Below are 20,474 nucleotides of genomic sequence, written 5' to 3'. Positions count from 1 at the left end.
TGTGCTCAAGCAAAAGAATTACTCTAATCTGAAATAAATTTCTACTAAAAACTTGGCAAATGTCCACAAATTTTAAGGGTGACATCACTCCCACTTTCTATTAGACTTTTGTAGTGTGTGATAGTGTGTAGTGGTCAGTTGAGTTGTCATTTTCACATTTTGGTCTTATTGATAAATATCATATTCTCAAATGTTCAATAAGTATGGCCTAATCAGCTTGTAATGATAATGGCAGACTTGACTGTTAAATTATTATGATTAGATCAAATTTCAGATTCTAACCAGCTGGGTTCAAAGTTAGTGGGGGCTGTAAGAAGACATAAACATGTAGGGACAGGGAGGAGGAAGGAAAGAAAGCCATTTTACTCCTTTTCTTTAAAGACAAAAAGCGGGGAAATTAAGAGCTATTTCTAGACACAAATAAGCCAGATTTAGGTACTTTGTTCTACAGTCTTTTGGTAGGAGCGGAATGAGGGAGAAGAAAGGAAAAGGGGCAAAAGAGTGTGGGACTAGTAAAAAGGGGCCTGTATAATATTGAGGACATAGATGGGAATGGGAAAAGTACAACAGTCATAGAATAAGTGAGAAAAAAAGGTAAGTGAGTAGATGCTCTATACTCAAAAAGGGGCAATTGGCTCTCAGCTCCTCAACAGGAGCTATTAAAATATTAATGTGTGCTGCGGCTGCAGACTGCTGAGTCCAATGGCTTAAGTAAAACTCTTGCTCTAATGAGTGGGAACGTGAATGGCTAATGGCCCCACAGGAGCGTCTGATGGAGAGGTAAAGAAGATTTGGGTGGTGCTTTCAGACGGCAGGATATGGAGGTTGGGGCATGCTCCAACCTTTTACAGTCTCTTGAAAACTTAATAAGGACAGTCTTTAGTCCTGTCATTGTATGCTCAGTAACCCCTTATACCCCAACCTCCCTACTCCTGTCTCTATTACAACATTGCACACTGTATTCATAGAGCTTGAATATAAAATAATATTGCTCCAGAATTAGTGCAAAATGTTTATCTTGCAGTACAGACAGAGGGACATCTGGTCTTACATCAGCTCTCCTACTATTTCCTGAACACAGTCCCTGACCTTTAGCAGGGAAGCAGTAGAAAAACATTTATAAAACTTGGAATATGGGTAGATTTTAAGAATTACAAGGACATAAAGTTTCTTCGATTTGAATCACTGCTCTTGGTGTTATTTCAGAGTTCATGGATAAGTTACGCAACTTAACACCATAGATTTCTGATCTAATATTCAATGTCATTGTTAATACATGTTAATATGTCTTACACTGTGTGATGAGTATTTTCAGTAAGGCAATTTTACATATATATGTTTTAATGTGATGAACAACCACACAGAACTATATAAGGACTTTATATGTGTAAAAGTCAATTCACGACATAATAATTGCATGTATCTGGGTACTACTCTTGTATCATCAATTATCTCCCTCTAATAAAGCATGATAGATGATGTTAGAAAACAATGCACAATCTATGAAAGACTAGGTTAAGGTTGAAGGTTACAAAATATAATATAACACACTTCTCTAACACACTCTCTATTACTTTGCAATGTTGACCCCAGGTACCTGAACTCCTCCACCTTCTCCACCTCTTCTCCCTGCAACCTCTACTCCTACTGACTTTCATTTCCCTTCTCTCCAGCTTGTACCTCAAAATCTTTCACCACAAATAACAATATCATCCGCTAACATCATAGTCCACGGAGAATCCTGTCAACCTGTCCATCACCACTGCAAACAGGAAAGGGCTCAGAGCCGATCCTTGATGCAGTCCAACCTCTACCTTGAACCAGGCTGTCGTTATTAATGAACACTTCACTGCTGTCACACTGTCCTCATACATGCCCTTGTTTGGTCGAAACCTGTTGTCTTAAATTGTGCTATTTAAATAAAGCGTGACTTGACATGATATTGAGCTATATAGAATTTAACAGGTTAAATTGAATTTTGAACCACTATCTCATGTGAGCATGTATATACTATTACTATCTGTGAATACATTATTGTACACAAATATGTGGTGTTATGATATGGGGCATATAACTTTCCCTATGCATGGTACAGTTTGACAGATGGCACAATAAAGAGAGTCTAAAGGAAGCTTAGTGAAGAATGACATACTTCCAATTTCCCAGAAGCAAACGCGTAGGAGGCCTCTGATACATCTGGTCCTAACTGCGCAGACAAGGGCAGCAGCAAAGCTGGGACATGTGTTGAAGATGGACAGCTCTGAATTATGAATATGCACATGAACATGTCCATGGAAACAAGGGGTATTTTATCTTTATTGCATCTCTCAATTAGCATACAGGACAAATCAGGATTAGGCCACAGTAGCCAGTGGATGCAGGGTCGACCCACAAATACATGCTTGAGAAAAAGGCTGCCACGACCTAAATCCAAAGCTTCTGATTATCTCCTTAACTGTCATGCAGTTCAGCAGGAACCAAGAGCCTTGCTGTGCCACAGACAGGGAACAGGTGGAAGCCATTACCAACTCTTGGTTATAAATGTACATCAACAAGCAAGATAAATAACATCATGAGAACTGATGTTATGAGGCATGCTTCTAGACATAGGTTTGGGCTATACGTGGTAATGTGTTGTTAGGTAACACTGGTGTTATAATATTTTAATGTGATGTTGGAATACTGATCGGTTGTGAGTTCAAATCCTAGCATCGACAATCCGGCACTGCTTGAGTGAGGAACTTAAACTTCAACTCTGAGAACAGTTCAATAAAAAAAAAACTTTTCACAGATGAAACATCTAACAATGTGTCTCATTTTACACAAGTATTTAGCAACAACAACTTTTTTAATTGTTCAATTTATAATTTAAATTTTAGTAAAAGCATTTACACATACCTATACATGAGTACTATTTGACTTTACAACATTCTTATGAATTATGTATTATTCAGTTTTATAGTTATTTTTTAATAAAGGTTGTATTTTTTTTAAAACTGTTCAAACATAAACTGACTTACCCAATTTTATGGGTATAGAGATAGAGATGCTTCTCTCTACAGACATAAATCACCTCTTCCAGTATGTTGTCCAGTATATCACAGTATCGAGCATTCCCTAATACAGTATTGTCATTGAGGAAGTGGTCAATGTGTGTGAATTTTGACAGTAACTGTGTGTGTGTGTGTGTGTGTGTGTGTGTGTGTGTGTGTGTGTGTGAGAGAGAGAGAGAGAGAGAGAGAGAGAGAGAGAGAGAGAGAGAGAGAGAGAGAGAGAGAGAGAGAGAGAGAGAAATATCTCCTGGCCAATGACTGCAATGTTTCCGCTTGAGTGATACTGTCAGTGGGCATCACTCAGCCTGGCCGTGTGGCAGGGAGTGTGGATCATTAGTGCAGATGGATAGGGAGCAAAGAGGGGTAGAGGGAGAGAGAAAAAGGGGGAGACACATTCGGAGAGGAGGAGGAAAAGGACTAGAGAGGAGGGAAGCTCCTCTTAATATCTAACTTGAGAGCATTACACACAGAGCTATGCACTTTCCTCTCTGTCACACAATCATCACTCTCCTCCCCTTTCACTTTATACTAGCCTGTCTCCACAACCAATTTCTCTTCATCCCTTTATCCTGTCATATATCGCCATTCTGAGCATACACCAAATCACAGCTTCCTGTGACTCTCCTCTTCTCCCTCTGCCTTTACTGCTTTTTCCCCCTCTGCCTTTTCTTCTTTGCCATATGTTTTCTTCTTCTCACACCCGTTATCTTCCTTTTACTTTTTGCAGTGCTGGAAAGACATTGTATACCGCACATAAAGATAGCATGACTATATAATGTGTCATACAGACTATAGTATGTTGAAAAAATTTTGTTCTAAAAGGGGAGGCAAATATTTAAAAATGCACTGAGGCCTCAGCTGATAAGTGATAATAGAAGTAGAATTGGGAAATAACATGCACTCATTCTTCAGCTTAACCAGCATCATATGACTTTAGCATTCCATGGCAGGTACCAGAGGAAAAGCAACTGTAGTACCATCTAACACACACACACACACACACACACACACACACACACACACACACACACACACACACACACACACACACACACACACACACACATATATATATATATATATATATATATATATATATATATATATATATATATATATACTGTATATATACAAACTCACACAGCTTCCAAGTTAACTTACTGTATGTACAACACCTTCAACTCCTACTCCTTTATGCAGCACAAAACTGACCCTCTCCCTATTTCATGCCCTATTGTGCTACATGCCATCATGGTTTCTTATTTTTTCTCTCTTAAAAAAGCACACACAGAAACACACAAAGCATGTACACAATTTAACGATCTCCTATCTGCCAATTCACAACCCTTTTTTTCTGAGAACTATTCTGAGATTTCTTTTCTCATCAGCCTTTTTGTGTTTATCGCTTGTGCGAATCTGGAGAATTACATCACTAACCCGATTGCTTAGGGAAGATTTTTCCTTACAGCTCCATCACTTCACGCCAATCACCCATTTTGTGCTTAATCGAGAGGCCTTCCTCTTATGAGCTGTTATTGCATTCATCTAATTATTGATTTATACCGGAAGCATAGCAATCTGGTTGTCTGGTGTACAAACCATGCACATCTCAGCCAGTGGGTGAGTGCCTGATGGGAGCAAGTGTGTAGATGGTGCCATAATGTGTGTGTGGTTGTGTATGTGCACTAATGGATACACACTTTATTCAAAGTGTGCTATTTCCCTCCCTCTACCTTACCTGCAACTCTATCCACCGCTCTCTCCTTCAATTTCTTCTCATCCACTTTTCTCTCAACAGCAAAAAAGAGGTGGGGGCAATTTGGATGCCTAGGCTAGAATTCCGCTTTAAATCTACAATCACCTTCTGGCAGAGTGGAGGTTAAGACAACCCTAGCCGTGACCTTTCTTAATCATTGAAAACCTGAGGAGGTAGCAGGCTACAGCCAAAATCCCTGAGCCTGCAACACATGCCTGCTCTCTTTTATTGTACTCTACCAGGTCACCAACATGCCCTATATAGACATAAACAGAGGTGAATCTCGGGGGGGGAGAGAGAGAGAGAGAGAGAGAGAGAGAGAGAGAGAGAGAGAGAGAGAGAGAGAGAGAGAGAGAGCATTGAAGACTCTGCACTCTGTCAGAAGCTGTCCATAAGTGTCACTCAAGAAAAGAGGAGTAGGCATAGCGAGACAGTTGCAGCACAGTAGGTGCAGGGGTCTCGGGGGGTGCACACTAACCAGCAGACAGCAAGAAGACACAAAGAGCAGTGGAGTGAGACTGAGAGAAACAGAGCGAGAACTGGAGGGAATGAAGTAGATGGATGACTCAGGGATTTATAGATTCTTAGAGTGCGCAGAAATGGCGAGAGGAATGCTAAACAAGAGAGGTAAACAAACACAGATGAAGATTTGAAGACTGAAAAGTGTGAGGGGAAAAACACAGGAGACTACAAGTCTAAGAATGTGAGGGAGAGATGGAACAGAAGGATGAATTGAGAGAGGGAAAGAACAGGCTGGGTTCATGAAGGGCTATCTGCTTTCTTAAAGTTTAACATTCACATGGTCAGAATATTAAACATATGCTCTAAACCTGACCTACTTTTATCTACACTGACACACAAATCCACATAGGACTGCCACGTCTCAGCCATCTGACTCACCACCATCCCCCCCCTCAATAACTCCACCATCATTCTGGGCAAATAGTGCAAAGCAACACACTTCTGCTACCTAGTGACCACATCAAATCCATAAGGAGCAAACCCTGTAAAATAGTGAAACCACAGTTGAGTCACTTCCAATGTCTTACACCTCCTACGCCAAAAGCTGTCCCACTTATAATAGGTCTGACATTGGCTCCTACTATGCTCCCTTACCAAAGTCTGACCACATGCCACATCCACAACCCACTAGTCCTGCTAAATATTGCTCCTACACATCCATAAAACAAAATCAAACTGCTTGCTACACAGAATAGAGCAGACTTTAGAAATAACCATGCTGGGGGGGGTTTGAAAATAGTAAAATAGATCTCACCAAAATTGCAAATCTTGCTAAAGATATGTGGAGCCTTGTGTTTATTACTTTAGTTTATTGGGACCATTAAATATATGACTACATAAGAGCAATAATAAACATTAACTGAAATTTTAACAAATGCTTGGACTAATTTGCCAGGAAAGGGAATAGTTTGTGGGCCAGAGACATGCAAAAGACACATTATTTTGGTTATTCCAAATGTGTTCCTGGCCAACTATTTTAAGTCATATGCTTACTTAAAACAGAGTACAAATCTGCATCTATACAGCAATCAGGGACTTTGTACATTTTTTTAAGTAGAACAGGTCTAAGATTTTCTTCTAGTTCTTGTGTCCTTCTATGCAGATATTATTATCAACCCAGGAGAAAAAGCAACATGAACACAAACTCAGTTAATGACAAAGGTAAGCAGTTCACATATTAACCACAGCCAACATGCCCTCTCTTGGCCTGTACTCTACTGTAGAGATAGACATTGAGATGTCACAATTCATATTCCTCTCCCACTTTTGCAACTGGAGTACAGGATCGGTACTGATGCACTATTTCTGCTCCAGTTAAGCTACTGTGCCCATAATAAATGATGCCTGAACAGACAGAGACATAGCTGATCGTAGTTCAGAGGTTCAAGCATTCTGATGAACCCAGACTCATAACTTCACATAACATACGAGAGCTGCATATCACCTTGGCGAGAATGCTTAGCCTTCCTAAACTTGTCAGTGTGCTTCAGCTAGAGAGGAGAGCAGCATGAGATATGGCACTCTAAGGCATAAATCACCTCGGGTACCTCACAAGACACATTAATAGCCATCAATCAGCACTCAGCAGCAGCCTACGAGCGAAAGCCATGTCGCTGGGTCTGAATCAATCCACACATCTCAGCGCGCTCCCAAAAGCATGCTGTCAAGCTGCTACGATCATTTCACACTTTCTCAGATTTTTACATTCTTTCCCTGATACACGAGAGTTCATGTGAGTACTAACTTGCTGATAATTAGACCCTAGTTGGCAACGGGCACAGAGAACCTCAATACTGTTGTACATGGAATCTGAGCTTTGGTAGAATCTGAACCCTTGTGACTGAACTTGGGATGCACTTGGATTTTTTATTTCTCAGCTACATGAGGATTTGGACTGATTAGCATTTAATAGAAGTCTAGGAAGAATTGGAGTTACTCCCTCATTCTGTCTCTGAGGAAGGAACAAGCTGTGTTTACCTCAGGTCTCAAAAAAGGACATAGGTACACAAAAATAGGCAGGTTACATATGTGAGGCACTGTGTTCATCAACATATTGTAAAAATTTGGACATAAATTATGATATTTGATTTTAGGCAAAATATTTATACTGTCTAAACTTGGCTACGATTTAAATGATATATGACTGGATGACTAAAAAACAGTCTTTCTCAAGAATAAACCTCATTTTTTTAAGCTTTAAACGCTTTTTAAAAGAGTAACCGTGTACATGTTGGGCCTTTTACAACTTAAACTAATTTAGGTTTTTTAATATTTAGATTCAAACAATTAGTAGTACTTCTTCTTCTTTCGCCTTCTCCCGTTAGGGGTTGTCACAGTGGATCTTCCTTCTCCATACCCCCCCAGTCCTCTACATCTGCCTCTTTCAAACCAACTACCTGCATGTCTTCCCTCACCACATCCATAAACCTCCTTTTTGGCCTTCCTCTTTTCCTCCTTTCTGGTGGCTCCATCCTCAGCATTCTCCTACTGATATACCCCATGTACCTCCTCTGCACATGACTAAACCATCTCAATCGCGCCTCCTTTACCTTGTTTCCAAAATGTCCTACTGTACGTGTGGTCCCTCTAATAAACCGGCTTCTAAACCTGTCCATCCTCGTCACTCCCAACAAAAACCTCAACATCTTCAGCTCTGCTACCTCCAGCTCCGCCTTCTGTTTTTTACTCAATGCCACTGTCTCTAAACCATACAACATCGCAGGTCTCACCACAGTCCTATAAAATTTCCCTTTAACTCTTGCAGATACCCTACTATCACAAATCACTCCACTCTTCTCCACCCACTCCACCCTGCCTGCACTCTTTTCTTCACTTCTCTAACACAGTGGTCCCCAACCTTTTTTGCGCCACGGACCTGATTAATGTAAGACAATATTCACGGACCGGCCTTGAAGGTGTGGCGGATAAATACAACAAAATAAAATGATACGACCGGCATAAAAACTGGTATTTTTGAAATATAATAATAAACGTAAATCCACTGTGTTGTTTTTTGTTCATTTTGCTAGCTTGGGGGTTTCAATTTAGCGGTAATGTATTATGTGTAACCGGCCGCAGCAGCCCCTTTAAGAAGGTAGCGGACAGTGTTGTGCTAGTTACTAAAAAATAGTAACTAGTTACAGTTACTCGTTACTTTATTCAAAAACCAAAAAGTAATGTGTTACTGTTAAAAGTAACTTTTTGGTTACTTTTTTAAAGAACGTTCTTTAATGTTTCTATTAATGCCCTTTTATGCGTTATGGTCTACAAACACAAAACTGACTTAAACACAGAGCAATTTTTAAACACTATTTTATTTAAGTCAGACCAGCACAAACTGAATATATCACAAGGATTTCTGAAATAAATAACAAAACAAGCTGAATAATATATTCACAATCAAAAACTAAAGTGGCTTCTGCATCATAAAAGCTGTTGTGTTGAGCTCTTAAAAATTTTCATTTCACAGCTTAAGTATAAAAACTATCAACAATGTAGAACAGAACACCGGGTTAGCTTCTAGCTCCTCAGGCATGGAGGTCCTGGAGGATCTTCAACAGATTACCACCCTACTACCCTCACCACCTAAACCTAAACAATCAGTAGTATTACTAGACTTTCTTTCGGCTTCTCCCATTAGGGGTCGCAACCAGCGGAACATTCGCATGTTTGATTTGGCACGTTTTACACTGGATGCCCTTTCAAACGCAACCCTCCCCATTTATCCGGGCTTGGGACCGGCACTAAGAGTGGCTGGGGTTGGTTCCCTGACCGGGGATCGAACCCGGGCCGCAGCGGTGAGAGCGCCGCATCCTAACCACTAGACCACCAGGGGACCTAAATCAGTATTATTACTAGACAATATAGGTTAATTGTTAAATGTAAATATTAGACATGCTTGTGAAAATTAAGTATGTTTATGAAAATGTGTTTTGTTAAAATGCTGGTTATGGTAATTAGCTGCTGTCCATTTATCATGTATGCCATTTTGATTGCTAAGTTTGTAGTACCCACATACCCAGTGAATCAATGAGTACTTAGCTATGCATTATAATTCACATTAATCAATTAAACTGAATATATATTATGTCAGTTGCCTCAAGATACAACCATTGAATGTTTTTGGCTATTAATAGTGTATATATATAAATACCATATTTTTCGGACTATAAGCCGCTACTTTTTTCCCACGTTTTGAACCCCGCGGCTTAAACAACGAAGCAGCTAATTTATGGATTTTTCCTGGGTTTTTCCCGGTTTCACAAACTTCAAGCCAAAAAACTGAGCGACAAAACATTAGACCAATGAATTTCGGAACAGAAACGAAAAAACGCACCTCACCTGTGTTCTGAGCTGCACGGCATTGGGAGAAAAACTTTCACTGGTGGCGCACGACGATGACAAAAGATAAACTCCCCAGAGAAATACAGTGGTACCTTGACCTAAGAGTTTAATTCGTTTCGTGGACGAGCTCGTATCTCAATTTGCTCACACATCAAATCAGTTTTCCATATTGAAAATACTTAAAATGGCATTAATCCGTTACAACCCTCAAAATTACACCCCGTTTTTATTTTTCATGTTATTAAATTGTAAAATAAATTTCTAAATAACAAATCTTGTATAAAAACATAATAGAAAGAGTATGTAAAGATATAATAAGGTTTTATTCAGTGTATTTTCCTTGGAGATGAGACGACTTGAGCTAACCAAAACGCCAGTGGGGTGTGTGTGTGTGTGTGTGTGTGTGTGTGTGTGTGTGTGTGTGTGTGTGTGTGTGTGTGTGTGTGTGTGTGTGTGTGTGTGGAGGGGGGGTAGAGGGGATAAGCGGAGGTGGAGGGAAAACTCGTTTTTTACTATCACTCCTGTACACTACGTATCCCTAAACTTTAAAATTTTTACTTTTACTTTTTACTTTGCTTATCCTAATTTTTGTCACAATGCTCGCGTACCAAAGCAAAAAAATTCGACAGAGTGACCGCTCGTACCTCAGAAAACTCGTACATTAATGCACTCGTAGGTCAAGGTACCACTGTAGTTGTGAAAGGAAGGAGGAAGACAGTGAACAATGACTTACTTGGTAGGCTACTGTTTAGATACAAGCCGTTGTAACGAGTTGAGTCTGGGTGAAGGGATAGCTCACTAACTCCAGTTGCAACAGAAATCATATAAGCACAGACAGGTTTCCAAAACTCGTGCTTTTTTATTTTTCTTGGCACCAGCCTTATGGGTTAGTCAGAGAAACTTAGAATTGAGCATCAGAAAATAATAAGGATATTCATCGGTCTCCACACGCGCAGTAATAGCGGAAGAATGCTGTGGCATGCTATTCCCAAAATAATGCTATGCTCCTAATAGAAGCGCAACATATTGTATTTAGTGTCTTTCGTTAAAGCCTGTGTAAAGTTCATTAGTTTCAATGTAGACACCTGTCTTACATATACCGTAATATATATATATATATATATATATATATATATATATATATATATATATATATATATATATATATATATATATATACACATATATATACATATATACAGTACAGACCAAATGTTTGGACACACCTTCTCATTCAAAGAGTTTTCTTTATTTTCATGACTATGAAAATTGTAGCGTCATACTGAAGGCATCAAGGGCTATTTGACAAAGAAGGAGAGTGATGGGGTGCTGCGCCAGATGACCTGGCCTCCACAGTCACTGGACCTGAACCCAATCGAGATGGTTTAGGGGTGAGCTGGACCGCAGTGAAGGCAAAAGGGCCAACAAGTGCCAAGCATCTCTCGGGGAACTCCTTCAAGACTGTTGAAAGACCATTTCTGGTGACTACCTCTTGAAGCTCATCAAGAGAATGCCAAGAGTGTGCAAAGCAGTAATCAAAGCAAAATGTGGCTACTTTGAAGAACCTAGAATATGACATTTTTCAGTTGTTTCACACTTTTTTGTTATGTATATAATTCCATATATAATTCCACATGTGTTAATTCATAGTTTTGATGCCTTCAGTGTGAATCTACAATTTTCATAGTAATGAAAATAAAGAAAACTCTTTATTTGAATGAGAAGGTGTGTCCAAACTTTTGGTCTGTACTGTATATATATATATACTGTAAACATAGATAGATAGATAGATAGATAGATAGATAGATAGATAGATAGATAGATAGATAGATAGATAGATAGATAGATAGATAGATAGATAGATAGATTGATTCTCATGTATCTTCTAATTTCTGAGGACTTTATACTAATTACACAGTTGGCTGCTCATTCTTTTATTTGGTAAGCAGTGTGTCAATCCATCATTATTTTATGTCTATGAGAGCAAACAAAAGTTCTGACATTGGTTCTGAATGATGGCTTTATATGTAACTCATGCTGTTTACTCTCTAAAAAAAAAAGATTTTCCTGCAGACAATCATGTGGCTGAAAAATCATAAATATAGCCAAAAAAGAAAGTTTCCCAAAAGCTTGGTGACACAGGTATCTATGATTGCAAATAAAATAGTCTCACTTGTGACTGCCAAAAACAGCAGCATGAATTGTCAAGTGTACAAAATCACCTAAAATGTTCAGAATTTCATACTGTGTGTGTTCTGCTCTGCCATAATCAGGAACCCAGTGTTGGTGGGGAATATCAGAAAAGGTACTAAGCATCTGTTATTCCTTACAGGTCACAGATTTTAAGCAATTATTGATTAGTTATAAACAATTATTAAACACAACAATGTTATTTAATGCAAATATGTTTTATTATGTTATATGTTGTTAATATGTTGTATTAATAAAGACATTGCGATAATAGTCAATGTGTGTTAAAAGGACTCAGACTTCTTTATGTATGTATGGATGTATAATAATATAAGATACCATCCAATTAAAGACATCAATGTTCATTTTATCCTCATAGACTTCTATTCCAAATCTGCATATATGTATATACATTTTAATGTGTTCAGTAAGAAAGAGGTAGAGAGAGAGCTAGAAAGAGCAAGGGAGAGAAAGTGAGTGAGCGCAGCGTGACTACAGACTGCCTGAGTGGAGCAGGCTGCCTGCAATTAAGGTGAAATCAGGGAGAAATCTGCACTGCCTTGATAATGAGCCTCGTCTGAATTATTAACGAGAGTTATTCCCCCAGGACCCAGTCTCCCACTGAGCCCATCAACACACACGCACATGCGCACACACACACACATACTCACAAACACATAGACGTTCACATAAATGCAAGTGCACACACACACACACACACACACACACACACACACACACACACACACACACACACACACACACACACAGTACCGCTCTCTCTAACACACAGAGAGGTACGCAACACAGCATACCCAATAGTAACACACACACACACACACACACACACACACACAAACACAAACACAAAACCTTTAATATCCACATTATTTTAGATCTGCTCACACACTAAAGGAACCTTTCAGACCCATTATGTGAAAGGTCATAAAAATTTTTTAATGGTTCACAGAGATTTTTACGTACCAACACATGTCTCATGGCATTTCGTGATATAGTCACGAACTTTAATATATTGATTCATGTTCATGGACGCAAATTTCCCTCTTTTTTCGTGTCACTCAGCACGACTGCTTCTGTCTGGCTCAGTCGCCATAGCAACGGAGGCAGAGGATCATGGGTACTGCTGAAATACAGAAATACCAAAGGTAATTTTATTTCCCGGCTTTTATCGGAGAATAAGGCAGAAAATATATGGTTAGGGTAAGGGTTAGGTTTATACTATAATAAATGTGTGTCTCTAATTAACGCAGTCTCCACTTATTAACCGCGAGAATATATTTACGGTATTTTGACTGGAAGAAACCACTGGCAATGGTTTATAATAGCGAGTAGATTAACAAATATAAAGCAATAAAAACAAGGATAAAAATCTCCTGCTTAAATGTTAAGAAGTATTGCTTGAATTTAAAAAATCAATAACAAATGAGAAAAAAACAATACAGCTGCTGTGGTATCCAGTGGCAGAAAGTTTGACGGAGGCACCAAAAAATACACTATGTAGAAAGTCATCCTCAGTGACACGAAAAAAGAGGGAAGTTCGTGTCTATGAACACGAATCAATAGATAACATTTCGTGACTATTGACGCAACACCAATATAGGGAATCATTATGCATCAGTACATATTTTTCCTTCTATACTTTTACACAATATGTTAGCTAGTTAGCTAACATATTGAGTTGCAAATTAAGGCTTTATTACAATCATCCACCTTCATAGATAAAATAGCTTTCATTAGTATCAAACCAGTTAAAAATATATTCTTACCTCCTCATTCCACCAAGTTAACTAAAGTCAGGAGGTAAAAAGCACACAGCCTTTATATAACAAGTTTGCAGTCATCAGTGTCTGATTGGTTTGGATAACAGGACAGATTTTTCCAAACTAGTATGAAGCACTACATAATTTCCTTCCTATGACAGCTGGCACACTCCTGGCTGCATGTGAGCAGGGTAAAGAGGAGAGCTTGGGAAAAATAGTGTTAGGCTCAAAGATGCAAGCCACACTCAAGGCCTACACTTATGGCTCTGTGGGTCCGGTGTACCTCAGGGGTCTGTGTAGAACCATCTGGTTGGCATGCGCCCACACATTCTTCTGTTTGTTGGTCTCTTGGAATTTGTGCAGAATGCAGTTTAGTCTCCACACACATTATAACACTTCATATACAGCAAGTGTACAAAGAGAACCATGACCAAAACAGTCACTCCAACTAAAGCACCCCCTCCAAAGTCAGCCTCTATGTCTGCCTGCATTCTATTTCCCGTTTACTAGTATGGCTGAGGTCTAATCTTGGCATGGACAAGTGATAATCTGTACACTTTGTGCTCATAAAGTCTTGGTGCACCAGTCCAATTCAAAATACCAAATCTGAGTAGACACCTCAAAACCCTGCAACACACAGCAATAGTTGAAAAAGAAGAAGAAGCAGTAATAAAGCAGCAATCAAGGAGGCAAGCACAAATCTGGCTCTTCCTGGAAATTCTGATCTTGGATAACTTTTTTTACTCCGCAGATCTAAATGTTGCAGTAAAATTTAACTCTTCAACTAAAAAAGCTAATAAGCTAAGCCTAACAAGAAAATGATGTATCTTGTAGAGACTAATCGAGTCTACACTAATCCAGTCAAATTACTCACAGATGAAATATGCATGAGTAACTCAAACATTCTATGACTACATAGAACAGGGATTGAGAGTTCTGCTCTGGCTCTGAAACATCCTGTGTAATCTGTGCACCATGTGTGGCTTTGAAGACTAGTAAGAAGCCACGTGAAGCCAAAGGCTATGTGTCATGACTTGGATGAGTCCGGTGCAGCCAACTGATGCTCCCCTTTGAGCAAGGTACATAACCTCAGTAGATAACATAATCTCACCAGTAAATATATTTCTGTTTCTCACTGTGTTGCCTCACCGTCATTATTTTACAACACACTAGAACCAATAAAATATATTGCTAAGACCTCAGGGTGATTTCTATCTTTAATCTTTGATTTCTGCCCATAAGAATGAGCTCAAATGCTTATAGTTTCACTCATGCACACAGTGTACCCACTTCAGAATGTTGAGTCAATTTTCGAGGACTGTTTTTTATATGACTCGTTAATACTACACCATAAAAAGCATGGACTTCAGGTTATGGTAAACCACAATGGCAAAAGTCAAATCTGCCCAAACACAAACCAAAAAAACAATCTTGTAGATACTATATATATGTTTATGTACCATTTTTTTCTGCATTGTGTTTTATTTAGATTCATAACAGCACCAATTAATGCATACAACTTAATTAATAATAAAATGATTAGAATATCTAGAATAGACTCTGTAGTGCCCTTAGTGTTTCAGTGTTTCCTTCTCTTTCACTCACAGTCTTACTCTTCACACTGACTTACTTGCTCTCATTTTGACAGTTTGCATGCAGTGGCAGGCTGCTGACCCTTTGCACTGCTGGCTTGTGCTCGTACCTAAAGACACGTTATAAATAACGCTCTCGTCACTTCAGATTAGAGTGTCTGACTGACTGCTTGGCACACGCTCTGACCTGACTTGCAATCTCCTGGCACCAGAACACCAGCGGTCAGACACTTGTACACTCCATCACTTGCACTCTCCTTCTTTCTTACTTTCTTTCTCTCTCTCTCTCTCTCTCTCTCTCTCTCTCAATTATACATATGCTTATGGCGATAATTTCAGAAAAATTTGAAAAGAAACCACAGTACAATTCAGAAAAAGCAATTAGCTTGTATTCTTGCAAATATCCATGAATATCATGATATACACATTTTTTCTTTTAAATACTTTATTTTACACATGCCCTTGTATACAAAAATAAAAACATCTGAGCAGCACATAATCCACAGCGATGGCATGCTGTCATACTGATCAAAGGATCCCCCTACACACGTCTACAGAATACGACACCACTTCCTCAGCAGTGTCAGTAAGACTTAACCAACACATGGTCAACATAATTATACCACCAGAAACAGAACAGTGGCTCGGTGGTTAAGGGTCTGAACCAGTGCTCCAAGGTTCTGAGATCAAATGGTAGGAATTCCACAGGGCAGTCTTTTGCTGTAGAGAGCATTAATAACCTGTATATTTGCACTGTTTTAAACAGCATAGATGTTAAACAAATAGACACATGCAAATTTAATGAGAACTGATTACTGGTACTTATACACAATAATACACCTGACCTCCTAAACAAGAACACAGGGACAAAGGTCATCCTGCATGATGAACTTATTTAACATTAAAAAAAATTATTCTTCTTCTTTCATAGAATTAATGCAGTAATCTAAACTTGTTCACTCAGACAGTCCACACTGTCAAATAAACGAATCTGGAGCCTAATTAGACTTCCTTTTCTCAAAATGGCTTATTATTCTGCTATTTGCATGCTGCTTTTAAAGACATTTTAAAGTGTTCTTCATACAGTGAATATGTTTCACTGCCTCTCAAATGCTAATTATAAATAAGCTGCAATAGAAGGAGTTTGGGTGCTAATTTGGTGCTATTTAACTAAGATAGATTATCATTGATAAATCACCAATGATGTACTTGTTACAAAAAGGGAATGTGTTAGACAACACTACTTAGGAAATAGCAGTTTAAAAGGTTCCTATACAAAATATAACCTATATGACTGTGTTTCTATTGTTTATTTTTAGAACACTATTTATATTGTTTCTACCGGAAACAGGGTCACATCTATAACTGGGCACAAGCATACTTTTAAAAGCTTGCCTAATCACCTTCATTACCTAGGCACGGGCTATGTCTGGACAAGCTCTAAAAACTGCTGCAGTAGTAGACTAACAGTGCTTGTGGTAAACCCTTTAATTTGCTCTTACGCAAGTCTGCACTGGGGCAGTAGTGCTAAAGATATGGTGGCTACTATGTGGTTGACTAGCACAGTGTCTTGTCACAAGGAAGGGATAATGGAGCTCAGACACCTGTAGACACACCTCAGCACACATTGTTTAAATTAGATAACCTTACATCAGACCCAGGTACCTATGCCTGGGGAAATGATGAATCCATTGAACATTTATGGATTTGGATTTACGCTCTTTTCTTTTTGTTTTCTTCCCACAGCACACAGAGTGGTGAGCCACAGTACTGTGGTCATGGTTGGATCTTCAATGCACATTTGTCTCCCATCAGTGGACATTTCCAGAACAGTCAACCTATTGGTGCTGAGAGGAAGTAAATAGACTAAATATAATTCTGGCTGAATGTCTCAACTAAAGTAATGGAGCAAATATTATGCTTATTGCAAGTAACAGCCACCGAAATTTAATATCTTTATATTTTACACCAAATGCTTATCATGTCTTATCAATGTCCTTAATCGAGCGGTAAACAAATAGAATCTTGTCAGCATGACTAAGCTGCAAGACATAGTGAATCTACATGAGCAATCCTGGCCCACCTTAGGGATCGAATTCGTCCATGACCTAGGTATCACTGAACTTCCTTAATCATATTTACATCAAGACAAGGAAGTGTTCAGCAATGCCTTAAAGTATTGTATAAATATAAAATATATGATTAAAAAAAAATAAGGATGGGATTAGAAACAACATGCTTATTGCTATTTTAAAAAGACACCACAAGTCTCTTTAAATAAATGCAAAATAAGTTGCAGAGTGGCTTGATAACTAGATGATGGTTTAAGTTAAATGATTAAAGTAGAGTTTGTGAAGATATTTTTACTGTGATCTTTGTTGTTGAATGAGTGGATGACAATTCTTAGATAGTAAGACACCTGCTATTGATGAATGTGGGGAGTAAAATGTATTAACATATGATGTGCTGCCAGGTGATTCCATTTATATGATTCTTTGTGCTAAAGAATAATAGTAGTATTATTGATGAGTGTGATGTGTAGTGTGGAGCTAGACCATGGAAACTAATTAATGAGACAAAAGGCTACATACAATTTATTATCCATTGCTCTTATAATGCTTTATAAATGCTTTATAAATAGAAAAAGTGGTCTGATGCCACAGTTTGATCCAGAATGTATTAAACAATTAGTTAGATGTGTTTGGGTAGGGTAGTGTTAGGTGTGGAATGACTGCTAATTATGCTACACAATACAGTGAGTAGACTATGGCAGGTGTCCCAAGCACTTCTGACACCATAATGTGATGTATGTCTATACAAAATATTTTGGCTCCTTGAGCATCGGACTAGTGGTCATGGAGAACAAGCAACAGACAAACTTCTACTGTTCTTTTTGCTTGATGTTGGAGTAGCCTTTAAAAAAAAAAGTATCCTAATAGGCAGAAATAGTAAGGAACAAAATGCAACACAGATGCATGTCAAAAACTTTAAAAAAAAAAAAATGTGTACCTATTATTTATTGAGTTTGGTGCTTTCAGCCTTGCAAAATCTGCGTGCACGCGCGTCTTACCTTCCATCCAGCCGAGCTGTTACTGTCTCCTTTATCCTTAAAATAAGGTACATATCGCACCATCCAATCGTAAATCTGCGACAGTGTGAGCCTTTTCTCTGGCGTGCTCTCGATGGCGCGGGTGATCAGGTCCGCGTATGACAGGTTCCCCCACGCGTTACGTCGTGAGGACTTGGCTTTGCGCAGCTGCCCGGCGACATCGAGTGCAGCGCCGCTCAGACATGGCAACGGCGGCGCACCGGGTTCGCGCTTCACCTCCGCTGGGTTCACACTCTTCCTCCCTGATCTGCACGGCGGGCCGATCTCGGCTTCCGTCTTCAGCACTGGACAAGGGGCTCCGTTGAGCTCTGCGGCCGCCGGGAAGTCCTCGGGACAAGGCGGCGGCCAGGTGCACGAGCGCGGCCGGCTGCGCGGCTCCAGGTCCGCGTCCAGGTCAAGTGCACGCGCATCCAGCTCCTCGTCCTCCACCATCATGGTCCACAGTAGTAAATTAGATAAAAGCGTGACTCCGCGCCGTCCACACTATCCGTCACCTGAGCCGAAATGTCTACTTCAGAGGGAGGACAGTGAACCGGCAAGCGAAGAAACACGGCATCTCGAATTGACAGCTCTCAGAAACCGACATGTAGAAACAATCTTCGAGTAGACAATATTAGACATGCCATGTTTTTTTTTTTTTTTTATCCTGTTGAAATGACAAGACATACAATTAAAGGAATCCACCATGCACATTCAAGCTACTCTCAGTCCAGATTAAATGCACTTAGTTTACTGATTTAAAGATCTTTTTTTTGTTTTCTGCTTAGGCTTTTATTTGAACCGGCTGCAGCAACAGATGATCTTTAGGATGCGACCAGACGGTGGATTATCCTAAGCGCTCTGAAAAGTTGCATCTTGACTTTCTGTAAAGGAGGTCAAGGGTGGAGAAGTCCTCGATGATTCAGTATGGCATGGTCAATGAAGAGAGCGAAATCCCTTCATTGGAGTGTGCGCAAGCATGCATTCATTACTACACAACTGCGTGGCTCAGATCCAGTCCAGCCTCCTCTTACTTCAAGAGCTCAGGGTTTTGCTCTTCATCACCTGAGCTGGTCTTCCTCTCTTCGCTGTATCACTTTCGGTCCGCTGAGATCCCCGATCACGCGCCGTTACGCTCGGCCCTTTCGGCGGTTGTAAAAGGATGACGCACCGGCGGTGTGGAGTTGAAGAAACGCAGCTCGCCCATAATTGGCCAGTGAGGAGGGTGCGAGGCCATGCCCACCTATTGCGATGAAGGAGATTAACGTTGTACAAACGCTTTAAGATGTTTCGATCGATGCTGATCTGTCCATCTTCGTCAAACAAATCCCAGATTTACACTCATGAGCTGTGGATGAGGGATGTTTCCACAGACGTCTCACCCACGGTCTTTACAATTACACCAAGAAAATAATGCATGCCCCGAGTGTCTGCACTGAGAGGACTTAAAGGCTTCCTCTCAAACTCATATTGCATGCAATCGTATGGAACAGAGCACGCGTCATATAGTTACATCACATTCACGTTATATGCCTGCACTTACTGAAAAACAGCTTTCTTTGTCCCTGGAGTGGTGCCCTTGTACATATTTGTACTTTTAATATTTTACCTAGATTATGGCATATAGACTATAATTAGTTTTTAGAGTAAAGCTTTAAAGGTGCACATGTTCTATAGGTGTGCCCTTGAGGGACCTACTACACTGATAATGAAAGACACAGCTTGGTACCCTTTTTCCTGAGTGTGTATAGAGGAAATTACACCACTATTGCAATGACTATAGGTGTATATCCTGTAGGATCAAACCTGGACCAGATAACTATCCACCACATTGAAAAAAAAGTAATTTTATTTGAGTCAATCTGAAAAAGTAGACCAATGAAACTAAGTTTATTCAGCACATTGGCTAATGCGCTGCACTGGTGTGAATAGGGTAGTGAGTTCACCTTCACACTGGAGATTTCACCTGGATACATAGGCTACAGTTTGTCAATAAAAAAATGTAAGTAAGATCATCATGGATCAGTTATATCCAGTGTCTGATCTGATATAAGAAGTGTCAGTGTGAATGGCTCCAATCTATATTTGAAAACGTTTATAAAATATATTGATGTGGTAATTGCCATATTTCAGAGAAACAATACTATC

The 20,474-nt window shown here is 39.5% G+C and overlaps 1 protein-coding gene across 1 annotated transcript in view; it reads right to left on the bottom strand.

Moving 5' to 3' along the window:
- The window catches only part of foxo6a (forkhead box O6 a), a 30,579-nt gene extending 10,948 nt beyond the window's left edge, over positions 1-19,631 (bottom strand). The window contains exon 1 of the mRNA XM_083551236.1: positions 18,309-19,631. Coding sequence (XP_083407362.1) covers positions 18,309-18,782 — 474 coding nt within the window. The 5' untranslated portion in view covers positions 18,783-19,631. The remainder of the gene's footprint in view (positions 1-18,308) is intronic.
- Between the last annotated feature and the right edge of the window lie 843 nt (positions 19,632-20,474).

This window comes from Silurus aristotelis (genome assembly GCF_946808225.1).
Source record: "Silurus aristotelis genome assembly, chromosome: 1".
Taxonomy (NCBI): Eukaryota; Metazoa; Chordata; class Actinopteri; order Siluriformes; family Siluridae; genus Silurus; species Silurus aristotelis.
Note: the sequence above shows the minus strand (reverse complement) of the source record. Positions and strands in the feature narration are given on the sequence as shown.